General features: G+C 33.9%; 1 protein-coding gene across 4 annotated transcripts in view; it reads left to right on the top strand.

The window, feature by feature from the left end:
- The window catches only part of CDK8 (cyclin dependent kinase 8), a 129506-nt gene that overhangs the window by 70335 nt on the left and 43764 nt on the right, over positions 1–15407 (top strand). For 2 of the 4 annotated variants that reach the window (XM_032403307.1, XM_032403306.1), the window contains exons 3-4: positions 7571–7681; positions 12120–12260. In XM_032403307.1, coding sequence (XP_032259198.1) covers positions 7571–7681; positions 12120–12260 — 252 coding nt within the window. Of the gene's footprint in view, positions 1–7570; positions 7682–8369; positions 12261–15407 lie in introns of those variants that run through there. The other 2 variants (XM_032403309.1, XM_032403308.1) reach the window with 2 other exon arrangements.

The following is a 15407-nucleotide window of genomic DNA, read 5'->3' as shown; positions in this document are numbered from 1 at the left end:
GGGGCTCGATTCCTGGACCCTGGGATCATGACCTGAGCTGAAGGCAGACGCTTAACCGACTGAGCCACCGAGGCGCCCCTGTAATTTGTCTATATCTAATTTGTCTATTTTGTTTAAGTTGTTGAATTTATTGGCACAAACTTGTTCATAATATTCCGTTATCTTTTCACATCTGTAGTTTCTTTGGTGATGTCCTATTTCATTGCGGGTTGGTAATTTGTATTTTCTATGTTATTGATCTCTGCTCTTATCTTTATTATATTTTTCCTTCTACTTTGGACTTGCATTTCTCTTTTATCTTCTTAAGGTGGAACCTTAGGTCATTGATTTTAAATTATTCTTTGCAATAAGCAATTAAAATAACTATAAATTTTCCTCCAAGCTGTATTCTACTTGTATTCCATAAGTTTTGTTACATTGTATTTTCATTATCATTTAGTACAGAATATTTTCAGTTTTCTTTGTTCTTTTTTTCATGGATTATTTAGAAATATATTGTTTAATTTTTAGGGGTGCCTGGGTGCCTCAGTTGGTTACGTGTCTCACTCCTGATTTGGGCTTAGGTCATGATCTCAGGGTTGTGAGGTTGAACCCTGCATCGGGCTCCAAACTCAGCCTGAAGTCTGCTTGTCGTTCTTCCTCTGCTCCTCTCCTCACAACTCAGTCTCTGTCTCTCACGCTCTCTCTCTCAAATAAATTAATTAAATCTTAAAAAAATATATATAGTTTAATTTTTAAACGTGTGGAATGGAATAAAAAACTCAGAAATAAACCCATAACTATATGGTCAGTTAATCTTTGACAGAGGAATAGATATACAATGGAAAAAAGACAGTCTCTTCAACAAATGGTGTTGGGGAAACTGGACATGCAAAAGAATGAAACTGGACCTCTTTCTTTCACCATATACAAAAATAAACTCAGAATGGATTAAAGACCTAAATGTGAGACCTGAAACCATAAAAATTCTTGAAGAGAGCACAGATAGTAATTTCTCTGATGTTGGCTCTAGCATCATTTTTCTAGATCTGTCTCCTGAGGCAAGGGATATGAAATCCAAAGTAATCTATTGGGACTACATCAAAATAAAAAGTTTTTGCACAGTGAAGGAAACAGTCAACAAAATTAAAAGGCAACCTACTTAGTGGAAAAAGATATTTGCAAATCATATATCTGATAAAGGGTTAGTATCCAAAATATATAAAGAATTGATACAACTCAACACCCAAAAAACACATAACCCAATTTAAAAATGGGAAGAAGACATGAACAGACATTTCTCCAAAGAAGACATCCAGATAGCCAACAGACACAAAAATGATGCCCAACATCACTCATCATCTGGGAAATGCAAATCAAAACTACAATGAGATATTATACCTGTCAGAATGGCTAAAGTCAAAAACACAAGAAACAACAACTGTTGGTGAGGATGTGGAGGAAAAGGAACCCTGGTGCACTGTTGGTGAGAATACAAACTGGTGTAGCTACTGTGGAAAACAGTATGGAGGTTCCTCAAAAAGTTAGAAATAGAACTACTCTACAGTCCAGTAATCACACTCCTGGGTATTTACCCCAGAAATTCAAAGGGATACATTTACCCCTCTGTTTGTTGCAGGATCATTTATGATATACAAATTGTGGAAGCAGCCCAAGTGTCCATCGATAGATGAATGAATAGAGAAGATGTGTGTGTGTGTGTGTGCGTGCGTGCGTGCACACACAGAAATATTCAGCCATAAGAACGGAATCTTGCCATTTGCAACAACATGGATGGAGCTAGAGAGTATAATGCTAAGTGAAGTAAATCAGAGAAAGACAAATACTGTATGATATTACTCATGTGGAATTTAAGAGACAAAACAAGCAAAAGGGAAAAAAAGAGTCAAACCAAGAAACAGACTTTAACTATAGAGAACAAACTGATGATTACTAGAGGGGAGGTGGGTGGGAGATGGATGAAATAGGGGATGGGGATTAAAGAGTACACTTACCATGATGAGCACTGAGTAATGTATAGAATTGTCAAATCACTATGTTATACACCTGAAACTAGTATAGCACTGTATGTTCACTACACTGGAATTACAATAAAAAAACTTAATAAAAAATTTTTTTAAACATGTGAGTCTTTTGAGATAGTTTATTGTTGATTGCTAATTTATTTCCATGTGGTCAGAGAAAAGAGATCCTATATTTTTGAGACATATACTGAAATATTTACAGGTGAAATCATATCAGATCTAGGATTTATTTCAAAATAATCCAGGGTAAGGTGGGAAGAGTGGGTATGAATGTTGATAAAATGAGATAGGCTGAGAGTGGATAATGATATATGGGGGTCTGTTTTATTGTTCTATTTTATTTATGTTTGAAGAATTTCTATAATAAAAAATCAAAAAGAAAAAAAAAAATCCCATCTCTTTTGGCACATCTTATCAGTCCTCTTTCCCTTCATTAAATCTTCCTCTGAGAAGAAGAAATGTAACACATTTCTTCACCAGTGTGTGCTACGCGTGAAACAGTTTTTGCTCAGTAAATACTTGTGAAAGGGAGGGAAGAAGGAAAGAACTCTGAGTATTTCTACTAAAGTTAGGAACATTACACGTCTTCATCCTCATTTTATTGTAAGTGGTTTGTTTTGTATTAACAGGATTTCTTGTGAACTAGAATCCCTTTAGCTTAGTGGTTTTCAAACTGTGCTTCAGTGGACCATCTACTATATTCCAAGAGGCAGTCTTGTAGTTGAAGTAAAGGAGCTAGGGGAGCAAAGGTAAAGCTCCAGACTCTACTTTTAAAGTTCACATCTGCTTTAATCTAGGCACCTCAGAGTTTGTTTTTGGTTTTGTTTTTATCAGAGGAATAGATATACAATGGAAAAAAGACAGTCTCTTCAACAAATGGTGTTGGGGAAACTGGACAGCTTCCCCTGTGAAGAAAGCTTCCACAGCTTTAACAAAATAATTGAAATAATTTTGGAACAGTATTCTGTATACAGTTGTGGTATTTCAACTTAGCTATCATCATACCCATGGCATAAATTCAGAATTTATTATTTTTGCCATGTTGTAAAATTTTAATATTAGAAATCAGTGTCATTTTGAGAATATCAGAGGTTTTATTTCCTATATTCTCACTGGTGTAAGTGATATTTATTGACAAGATACAGTTTTAAATGTTATTAATTTATTTTATATTTATTTGTACTTTAAGAGTTCAGATTAAGTGTGATATTGTATGGTACAACTGGAATGAATTAAGTTTATGATGAATGATGTATTAAGACATTTGTATATTTAGTAGTGATCTTAGTACAGAAAATTATAAGATTTTATTCCCAGTAGAATAAGAATTTAGGTGATTTCTGTGATGGAAACCATTGCTTAAATTTATTCGAACCTTTTCTTTAAATTTTTTTTAACATGAAAACTTCAAAAAGGCCCAAAAAAACCCCTTAGAAAATGTTAAATAAGTATCTACATGCTATGGGCTGTTTCTGTATGGGGTGATGAAATGCTGAAGTGCTTTTCATCAGCTGGGAGAACTCTGGGATGTTCTCACAGCGTCAGAGTACCAGTCTCAAAAGTACTGCCTGTAGCACTTAAAGCCCTGGTCAGATTACCTGTGCTTTACCTAGCTTTGCCACTTACTAGCTTTTAGGACCCAAGGCAAGTTAGTTAATTTCCTTGTGTTTTCGTTTCCTCATTTGTAAAATGGTAATAGTGTCCCATAGGATTTATTGTGAGGAACTTGGCATACTTCTTTGGACCTGATAAACTCTAGGTAAATGTTAGCTACTCTCAATAAATAATCAGTTACCACTGCTGCAGCCACAGCATTAGGATTGTGTGCTTACTTGAATTTGTCTCCCACTGGAGGACTTCAGCAAGTCTTAGCACATTTTATATGCCAGGACCTAGAGCATCTACCACAGTGGCTGGCGTGTAGGAGGTATTTGGTTAATGTTAGTCCTGCTAAATGTAGCCCAGCGCCCTAGTTTTTTGGAAGTACTTCAATAGAAATATTGACTTAGGGGCGCCTGGGTGGCTCAGTCGGCTAAGTGTCTGCCTTTGGCTCAGGTCATGATCCCAGGGTCCCGGGATCGAGCCCCGCATCAGGCTCCCTACTCAGTGGAGAGCCTGCTTCTCCCTCTCCCACTCCCCCTGCTTGTGTTCCCTCTCTCGCTGTCTCTCTGTCAAATAAATAAAATAAAAAGAAATATTTTTTTTTTTTTAAAGATTTTATTTATTTATTTGAGACAGAGAGAATGAGAGAGAGAGAGCACATGAGAGGGGGGAGGGTCAGAGGGAGAAGCAGGCTCCCCGCCAAGCAGGGAGCCCGATGCGGGACTCGATCCAGGGACTCCAGGATCATGACCTGAGCCGAAGGCAGTCGCTTAACCAACTGAGCCACCCAGGCGTCCAAAAAGAAATACTGACTTAGACGTAATTCCCCACTGAGACTCAGTTCCATCTCTAACCCCATAGTGACCCATCTCCTGATAAATCTCCCTTAAAACACCCAACATAGAGTGTTTTACTTACTCAGTAATAGTAGTTATTTGCTGTATTAGTTTGCCAAGGCTGCCATAACAAAATACTATGAACTTGGTGGCTTAAACAACAGAAACTTACTTTCTCAGAGGGTCTGCGGAAACCTCTGCGGCTTCTCCTGGGTTTGCAGATGACCACCCTCTTGTGGCCTCTTCAGTGGCCATCTATCTGTACAAGCTGCCCTGGTGTCTCTGTATGTATCCTAACCTCCTCCTCTTAGAATGTCACCATTCAGAATGGATTAGGGCCTCCCTAATGACCTTATTTTAACTCACTTGCCTCTCTGAAGGCCTTATCTTCAAATACAATCACATTCTGAGGTACTGGGGGTTAGGGCTTCAACATATGAATTTGAGGAGAACACAATTCAGTCCATAACACTTACTATTACTTACTTACCTACTTATGATTATAATTACTTACGATAATGGTAGCTCTTACTGTTAATATATTATTAAATCATTACCCTGGAAGATTCGTTGTCTGACTAATTAGCTGGATGTTTTAAAAATAGAAGTGGATTAGTTTTTTTAAGAAGTGGATTTTTTTAAGAAGTGGATTAAGGTTTTTATGATGAAAGCAGTGATCTTAGTCCACAGATCAGAAGCCAAAGGGTGTGTTATATGATACTTTTTAATTTGTATATTTTGTTTATTCACAAATTCATTATTTACCAAAAACTTAATGAGTGCCTACCAGGTCCCCAGGCAGGGTGTTAGAAGGTAGCAGCGCCATCGTGAGCAAGACACGTGCCTGCCATTGGCCAGTTCACAACCTAGTATATACTTAAAATATCTGTGCCTCTGGAATGTAACAAGAAATAGTTCCCCAGAGTATTAGGTCTTAGGAAGTGTTGGTATTTGGGGCGCCTGGGTGGCTCAGTCGGTAAAGCGTCTGCCTTCAGCTCAGGTCATGATCCCAGGGTTCTGGGATCGAGCCCCGCATCGGGCTCCCTGCTCAATGGAGAGCCTGCTTCTCTCTCTCCCTCTGCCTGCCGCTGTGCCTACTTGTGCTCTCTCTCTGTCAAATAAATAAAATCTTAAGAAAAAAAAAAAAGGTGTTATTAGACCTCGGAGTGCTTTGTATTTTAAAAGTCAATTGATTAATTTTAAAAGCATTAAAATCCTGATTCGAACCACTACCTAGGACTGTGATCATGAGCAAATTATTTAATCCCCTCAAACCACTATTTCCTCATTTATAAAATAGAAGTAATATAAATATTATATAAGTTTAATTCATGATTAAGTGACATAATGCATGTCATAGCACCATACTTGGCACTTATGAAGAACTTAATAAAATGGTTGCTGCTGGGTCTTTTTTGTTTTTAGTTTTTTGGTTTTTTTCCAGTTCAGGAGCTAAGCCTCATCTTGGAAGTGAAATTGAGGAGATACTAAGAATAGCTTTATATGTAGGTTTCTAATAATTGGAGAGAACTTTTGCCAGAGCTTTGGAGTTTGTTATAATTTCTACCCTGCCAGTTTCCAGAAAGGATTTGAAATAGTGCCTGAGAAGTGTGTTCCAATCATGAGGTAATGGAGGAAACACTGACCCAGAACTAAGATGAACTTAGCACTAGGTTTAGCTCTGGAGCCAGCTAGATGATCCTGGGTAATCCTGAAGTGTAGGCTTTCCCTATCAGATTCTTTGCCTTGTTTATTAATTAGGAAATCGTTAATCTTAGATACTGGCCTTTAGGTTTCTGAGGCTTTGTGTATAATCTCCAAAGTCTCATAAGTTTGAAATTATATCTAAAAGCAGAAATATATAACTTGAATTTAATCTTCCTCCTGAATAATTATCACTTTCCAGAGAATAATCATTAATATAAATGACTTAATAGATAGTCCATTCATAGTCTTTCCTTGGCTGAATTCATTTCAGAGTCCCTAATATATTGTTAACATTGCATTTATATTAATTCTTGTTTTGGTAACAGCATTCTTATAGAAGGTACTAAAGTCATAAGTTCTAAGACCTTGACTTTCTCACATGGCTGTCATGTATTTGGAAAACATTGGGAAGGCACTGTGTAAGTCAGTTTTAATTGATAAAGACATAGTATCAGGCTTCATGAGAAATTTTTTCTTGTCATTGTTACTGCTGTTGTTCCTTTTTTTTTTTTCTTGGCAGAGTAGGAATACTTTTTTTTTTTTTAAAGATTTTATTTATTCATTTGAGACACAGAGATACACAGAGAGAGAGAGCATGAGCAGGGAGAGAGGCAGAGGGAGAGGGAGAAGCAGGCTCCCCGCTGAGCCAGGAGCCCGATGCGGGGCTCGATCCCAGGACCCTGGGATCATGACCTGAGCCAAAGGCAGACGCTTAACCATCTGAGCCACCCAGGCGCCCCCAGAGTAGGAATACTTTTTAACTGATGGATTATTAGGGCCATTTTGGTTAATAAATGAGGATAAGATAAGGCAATAAAAGATTTTAAATAGAATGTCCTTCTAGGAAATGAGAAGGGTTAAACCCATTAAAATGTTTTCTACTTAGATGCCTCTGTCTGTATAAGTTTTTTATTATTTTATGAAAAGTTTACAAAATCTTAATCAACTATATAATTTAAATGACTGAAAAAAATAGATACTATATCTCACAGAATTACAGATCTTAATTCTCATCTGATATTTGATATTGACAAATGTTATATTTTCTAATGTTGCAATTAGTTTTTTAAAAGCTATTGAATGGTACACTTAAAATTGTTAAAATGGTGATTTTAATGTATATTTTATCACGATTAAAAACCAAAGCAAAAGTAAAAACCAACTAAACAATAACAACAAAACAGATTTACTGAGTTATATCTTTTCAGTATCTTTTCCCCAGAGTTTTTCTGCATTTGTTACTGAAGCACCTATTTGGACACTTTCAAAATAGTGTGGGTAGTTATTAGATTTTTAGGATTGATTACCACTGGGTTTATGTATCTGTGAATTACAAATGTATGATTTATTTAACATTATTTTCATGGCAAAGATTTTTAATTGATCTTCCTTGTTTTGCAGTTACTTCGAGAGCTTAAGCATCCAAATGTCATCTCTCTTCAAAAGGTATTTCTGTCTCATGCTGATAGGAAAGTATGGCTTCTGTTTGACTACGCTGAACATGACCTCTGGGTAAGGTGAATTGCTGGTAGACATTGAGCCATTGGTTTCAGACAGGGATTAAGAGTGACTAAAAACAATTTTAGTTTATCTTACTATGAGATTTACATTTTAAAAATAAAAGTAACTTCATAGAATATGGTTGATGAATTACCAAGACTAGGGTAATTTTGCTTTGTATTACTATATTTTGATCTTACCAATTTGAACTTTGTAACATGCTACAGAAAATAGTAGAATCTGAAGAGTATAAACAGTTATTCAGTACTGTTTCCTAGCTATAGATTTTTGATAAAATTTTAAAAAGTAACTGTAATAGCTATTTTGTTATAGAATTTAAAAGCAGCATATTTCCTTTTACTCTATAAAGGAATATAAAATGAGAAAGTGGTATCCTCATATAGGAAGATAAATATGTTATATTTGGAAGACTAGACTGAAATTTATGGTTCGGTCTGTTATTTGTCGTATGACATTAAGCAAGTCTCTTAATGGCTCTGAAGTTGTAGTCCCCCCAACCCCATCTGTAAAATGTGGTACTTTTCCTGCTTTTTGACAGGATTTTTCTGAAGAGCAATTTTGTATTTGAAAAGCTTTATAAACTAAGTGTACTATACAAATGTAGCATACTATTAATCATTTATTGGATATTATTCATACTTAATACTCCATATTCTAATATATTTCTTATTTCCATCAGCAGAAGTTCAATATTGTACTTACTTGAATTGGGCATGTTCTTGTATAGGAAGAATTCTTTGTGGAAGAGAGCTCCCAATTAAATCCTTGAAGATTCTCAAAGTCAAGTAATTACAGTCAATTAGATTAGTTTTATTTGGTTAGCTAATATAATGACAAAAATGATGTTATATTGATAAAAATTATTATAAACTGAGAATTTAAATTTATCTTGGCTAAATAGCTGAATTACAAACAGCTAACTCAGTATTTTGTATTTACTCAGTAGATTGCTTGGTATTTACATAAGTCTTCGGTAACTATAAAATTTACTCCTTTATTAAACATAACAGTTATGTTCTTTGAAAGTCTGAAATGCCATCTTGGGGATAAGAATTTATGATATATAATGAAAATAGCAAGATAGCCAAAATATCTTTGAAATATACTCACAAAACTTATATCCTGATCAATCTTGTGTAAAACATGTTAACATAGACTACAGTTTAGAAAATAAAACAAGTAAACAAAAACCCAATATTACATTGAGTTAATTAACAAGTACTTCACTTCTGTGAACTATATTTTTTCTGGTATTTAATAAGTAATTTAATAAGATCTTTAAGTATTTCACTGTGTTTTGTATACTGTTCTATATTTATATTTATATATTGGTTGTACATTTATTGAGATAAATACAAGAGAAAACATATATACAGATCTTCCTTGACTTACATGGGGTTACATCCTAATAAACCCATCACAAACTGAAAGTCTCATTAAGTCAGAAATACATTTAATACACCTGACCTATCGAACATCACAGCCTAGCCTAGCCTACCTTAAATGTGCTGAGAACACTTCTATCAACCTCCAGCTGGACAAAATCATCTAACACAAAGCCTATTTTATAATAAAGTGTTAAATATCTCATGTTAGTTATTGAATACTGTACTGAAAATGAACAATGGAATGGTTGTATGAGTATGGAATCATTGTAAATGTATTGGTTGTTTACCCTTGCTGACTGGGTGCAGTAGCTCCTGCTGCCCAGGGTCATGAGCAAGTGTTGTACTGCATGTCACCAGCCTGGGAAAAGATCAAATTTCAAAATTCGAAGTATAGTTTCTGCTGAATGCTTGTCACTTTTACTCCATCATAAAGCCAAAAAGTCAAGTTGAACCATTGTAAATTGGGACCGTTGATACTGCTATGCAAGGGATTATAATCTTCTGGCTCAATTTTAGATATCTTTAAAATTTACATTTTTCATTCAGCTGTAGTTTGTAAATATAAATTCAAAATTTTGAAATAAAACTAGTAGAAATTCCAGTAAAATTGCTCAAAAGTAAGTTAGCCTTCTAAAAATAGTAAAATAGTTTTAAACTCTTTTGCTAATTTCCAGTACTAGCCTCATTTACATAATTTTAACCAACAGATTTCAGAAATTGACACTTATATGGGTTTCATATACTTTCAGATTTATAAGAAATATTTTTTGCTCTGTAGATTCCTGTTTTCCATGAGTAAATGCAGTTTGATTCAAATTGTTTTTATGTTATCTGGAAAGAATTGTTTTCGAACTGAAAGTAGACGTCAAATTTTCTGTTTTATGAAACTACTGTCCAAGGTCAATGCTGGTTGTAAATATTTTTGTTGTTGTAGCTTCTGTTCTTTTAAAAATAAATCTCATCAAATCAAATTGGGATTCTGTTAATAAAAATTTGTTAAATTAGGGTGGCCAATATTGAATTGAACACTCATACTCAAGCCTAACATGAAATCAAATTATATGACCCAAATTTATGAGAAATTTTCTAGGCTGCTTTATAAACATGATTTGTAATAAAACATGATTTGTAATAGTTGAACATAGGAGATAGTATTGTATTCAGTATAATTCCTAGCAGGCTAGTATGTGATATCTAATTTTACATGTAGGTATAATAATTATACTTTTACAAATTATGCTGCATGCAGTGTTCCCAGATGTGTATACATCGTCATCATTGGCTTTATTGTCATCTTATTAATATTCATTTAAGTCACGTAAGGACTTTTAATGTTCATTTTAATAAAAATCAAATAATTGACTTTACTCAAACCTCCTTTATCCATTTTATTTTTTTATTTTAATTGGAATATTGAAATGAATTAGCTGGGCTAAGGCGGCGGAGAGTAACAAAAACAGTCCCAGTAAAAAGAGTCATTTAAAAATCGCTCAGGTATTGGTGAAATTTCATGATAAGCACACCACATATTTGTTATATAGCCCTGGAATAAAAATGAAGGTAAGAGATTTCCCCAGTGTAGTTTTTTGTAGTTATAAAATATTGGTTAAAAAAAAAGTATTTCGTTAAACCCTAATGAAAGTATTAACTAAAGCCATGCATATGGCATCATTTATTGCACCTCCCTACATATTCTTGTATTCTTACTCTGGCAGATTTTAATTGTTAAAAATGATGTATTTCAGTCTATTTTTATTAAGCTCTAGAGAACCACTAGCTCTTACTAAGGTGAACAGACTTTATTGTCACACCATTTCTTAGGATAGGTGACAGAACATTCTAGATTATTGAGTTGTAGCTCTGTTTTGACTGTTTTTAAATACTTTGGAAAAATAACTGAGAAGAAAATTAAAATAGTGTAATGCTGCTAGTAAAGTATAGATTAATCATACTACATGCATGCTGACTGATAGAGTTTACCTTCCCACCAGGTAGTCTTTGCTATATATTTTTTCTTTGGAAAGTAAAACTCCTTCACTCATTAATTACTAGTTATTCTTTATCCATGTTGTACTTTCTATATCATAAGAAAATAGGAAGTGAAAATGTTGACCTCTAATATAAAATATGTCAATTATGTTTATTAATTTCAAGAATATGCTTAATATTCACTCAGAAATACTGCTCAAGAGTCCGTTCATGTTCACATGAGGTGCCAGGCATATACCTGTGTTTTACACACAGCAGAGTTGACTTCACCTGACTTGTAGGTGTTCTTACAGTTTCAAAGTGCTTTAATTAAAATGAAGAAACCTGTCGAGAGTTTGAAACATTGGATCTTGTTTCTGTTGAGGTACATTTACTTATAAAGTGATTTTTCTATTTATAAAGTGGTATTGTGTTTTACCAGATGTCCACTGATACTATTCCTAGAAAGCTTTTAATGGGTTTAAGGCTGTTTTTTTCTCATCTGAGTCTTTCATGTTTCTAAATATTTTCAATGTGAACTGGTCATTTACATGTTATTTCTTTATGCTTCTGTGTATTTTATTGAAATAATTTCCCTGTTTGCTTTTTGCTTTGTTTATAACCCATGCGTTGTAAATAGGTACCACATCTATGCTGTGTCAGCCAACCCAGGAGTATCTCTTGAAATTTGTTTGTTTTTTTTTTTCCTTTTCATTTAATAACTACAGATAAAAAAGATTCTGTTCTTGAAAATTTCCACCAGGTAAACAGGGATCAGGTATACTCTGAAAGTAATTTTTAATTATACTTTCAAAATAAAATCACATTGTTCTCTGCTTCTGTGTTGCAGTCATTTATTTTCTGAGACGTGATCATATGCTTAAGAAATGAAACTTTAGCTCCAGTTATTAGGAAATTTTAAATTTATGTTATCCAGCAGAATGTAAGATTATATTTTCAGTATCTTTGGGAATCCCTGAATGTTTCTTTTTCTGGCACGAAAGTATTATACATCAGATTATCTTTCCCTCTTTTCCTTTTTAAGCTTCTGGTGGTATTTTTGTTTCTTTCAGCATATAATCAAGTTTCACAGAGCTTCTAAAGCAAACAAGAAGCCAGTTCAGTTACCTCGGGGAATGGTGAAGTCACTATTATATCAGATCCTAGATGGGATTCACTACCTGCATGCTAACTGGGTGTTGCACAGGGATTTGGTAAGTTGATATGTAGTTAGGTCTAAGCTAGAAAGATGCCTTTATAGTTGGATGATTTTCTAGTTGTCTCTAGATATTAGTGGTACATAGACCTGCAAACCTTATAGAGTGAGAGTGCTATAGTCTCATAACATAGTCTAGCCTTGTGCTGTTTATATGATGCATCCTACTCCTCTGACATAAAGTGGCTGGGGTTCAGTGAAGAAGTGAAAGAGGGCACATTTATTTTCCTAAACTTTTGTTTACTTTTAAGTCTGTAAATGAAGTATTGACTTGCTTGATTATTAGCTGCTAGGCAAACTCTAGAAATTGATATATTTATGAATAACTTGGAGATGAAACTTTTGGAGCCTACCGCATACTAAGTTACATATTAGAAGAGGAGATCTTAATTCAATCTGCTTATTTTTTAAGCCTCACTATATTAGTAGCATGTTTATTAATCATAATTAAGAACTTTATTCAGAAGCCTTGCCATGTTAAGGTACATTGAATTTTTAAGAATTTAGAAACTTCAGAAATTGGCTTTCTTATTTTTATTTTACATGGCAGAATAATTTACGCCTTTTTAAAACCCATGTAGCATTAAGATGTTCATTAAATTGTGCATTATTCATTACTCTTCATGGATGAAAATTTAAATCTCAAATTCCCCTTTTGCATAATTACATTGTGCTTTTGTTGTTCTTTTCTTTGGAAAGGAGGTAACCATAGTAAAGTTTATAACAATGTCTTCATTCCAAACAATTATAAACACAATTCTGGAACTGATGATTTGGTCTCTAATCACATGTGTTACATTGGAAAAAACCCTGTAGAATTTAAGCCAGAGCTGATCTGCCTCTTGCACATATTCTTTCCAGGCTGCTGTATATTTAGTACCTTCAGATCAGATGTTCCAGTATCATAGTTTCTAGTTCTTTCTTCTATCTTCAATAAATCTCCTTTCAATATGTTTAATGGTATTTATTTTATCTCTAGTTCTCATACCTAGAAAGCATTTAGACCGGGACCGATAACATCAGAATTTGTTTGAAACAACTTTTTTCCTTATGTAAACTTTATTTTTAATATTATTGGAATATTCATAGTAGATTTATAGAACAGAAGTAGGACAAATCCATTGGCTCCTTTTATGAATCTGAAAACAAATTTCAACCTTTAGGGGTGTAGTCAACTTAGGGAAAAACTATTACTACTTTTGAGCTACTGACCTTTTTTATGATCTCTAAAAGAATAAAATCTGGCAAAAGGGTATTTTTCCCTAATTATGCTGAGATGACACTACATTTTATAGTAAATTATTTTTCGTCATTAAAATATATATGTTTATTAGATGAATGCAAATAATACAAACCAGTATTTAAATTGTTAATGCATAATATACTTAAACCACTTACAGTAATATTAACTACAGTAGTGAAAATAATTATAAAGTTTAATTTTTTTTTATTTCTCTTTTGGGATAGCACTTTCTATTGGTGCAGCCTAAATGAGTTGTCTTTGGCCTAGGGATAGTGTAGGATATGTCATTTCAAAGGTCTCTGTTAGTGGTGTGCCAGGAGGTGGGGGCCACGGGGAGCAGTGCACTCTAGATGCCAGTATCAGAAGGATGCACTCTCTGGAGATGATTTAAAAATAATGATGAAACAGATGAAAAGTAGTTATTTTCTGTTGTCACCATATGCTGGCAGTTGTGAATGGTATCAGTTATAAAATATTCCTGTTCACAGAGCAAACCATTCTCACTCCTCTACCCCCTTTATATGCCACTGCTATCTGTTTAGTAGTCAATTTATCCAAAATATTTTCCGAACTGTAATATATTATTTGTGTCCTGCTACCTTTTTGATTTCCCCGTTTGGAGTGAGAGTTCCTGTATTGTCTGTGTGTGACTCCTTACACCTAACTCTTATGAGCATCACAGGCGCACGGAACCATTGTGTCATTAAAGTGGTAACCTCTGCCCCCAGGCTGGATCTTACTGGGTCAGGTGCTTACTTCTTGAATTTGTTCTCAATTTTTTAAAGGAAGATTCATTACCGCAGTTTTGTTGTTAGTTTTGTTGTTGTTGTTGTTGTTGTTTTTAAATGTGCCCACCTTCCTGCTAACTAAAAAATAGATTTTGGAGTTTTGAGGTTATATGATGTTCAACTATAGTTACATTAGAAATTCATATATGAATACTTTTTTATATATGAATTTCTAATGTAAAATAGTTACTTTAAAGAATGTTCTTCAGAAGCTGTATAACATGACTTTTTAAACTCTTTCTCAATATTTATTATTATTTGCAGATGAAATATTTACCCTATAAGAATAAATATAATTAATAGTTAATTTCATTCCTTGCTTCTTTTCAGTCAAGTTTAGATGAAATGTGGCAATATTGACCTTAGCCGACCTATATAGATTTCTAATGTTTTGAATTGAACCAATTGGTTGAGTTGCTGACTTGCCAAGAGAAACATCATACCAAAATGGATAATTGGCACAGACTCCCTAAAAACATCATTTTAATAATGCCCCAGAATGTTATTGAAGCTTTTGCTTAATAAAATTGTCTTCATTATTAATAGACACACTGGTTTGAGATGATAGAGTTACGAAGTTCTTTGATATGTGCAGTTGAACTTTAACAATTAATAATCCTATTTAATAAATAAAGATTAATTTTGTCACTGTTAATCATCACATAGTAGCAGATCAGTAACTGGGGTCTGTCATCCTTGGTGTGAAATAGAGATTTAATAATTCTGGAACTCTGGTTGGAATGAAGTTGGTAATAAATGCATTTGTGTGTAGCTGTTTTAAGAATGGGCCTGAAAGGAAACACATGCAATATTTATTTTTGTGAGAAAATTTATGATCTAAGCCAAACTTTTTTAGTTCTAGAACATTAAAATATGTATGTATAAGTTGGTTTGCTTTTACACTTTATCTGTTTGCTGTAAGTAGAGATAAATAAAAACAAAGGTGTATGCTTTGTTCTTCCCTTTGATTACACTCCTTTCTCTTTCTTCCTTTATTCTCTCCTTGGGAAATGAATATAGTCTGACCAACAGGCTATAGTCCTGGTTCTGGCATTACCACATGTATTAGGATTCTCCAGAGAAACAGAATGTGTGTGTGTGTGTGTGTGTGTGT

Source organism: Phoca vitulina, unplaced genomic scaffold (assembly GCF_004348235.1).
Source record: "Phoca vitulina isolate PV1807 unplaced genomic scaffold, GSC_HSeal_1.0 scaffold5, whole genome shotgun sequence".
NCBI classification, from domain to species: domain Eukaryota; kingdom Metazoa; phylum Chordata; class Mammalia; order Carnivora; family Phocidae; genus Phoca; species Phoca vitulina.
Note: the sequence above shows the minus strand (reverse complement) of the source record. Positions and strands in the feature narration are given on the sequence as shown.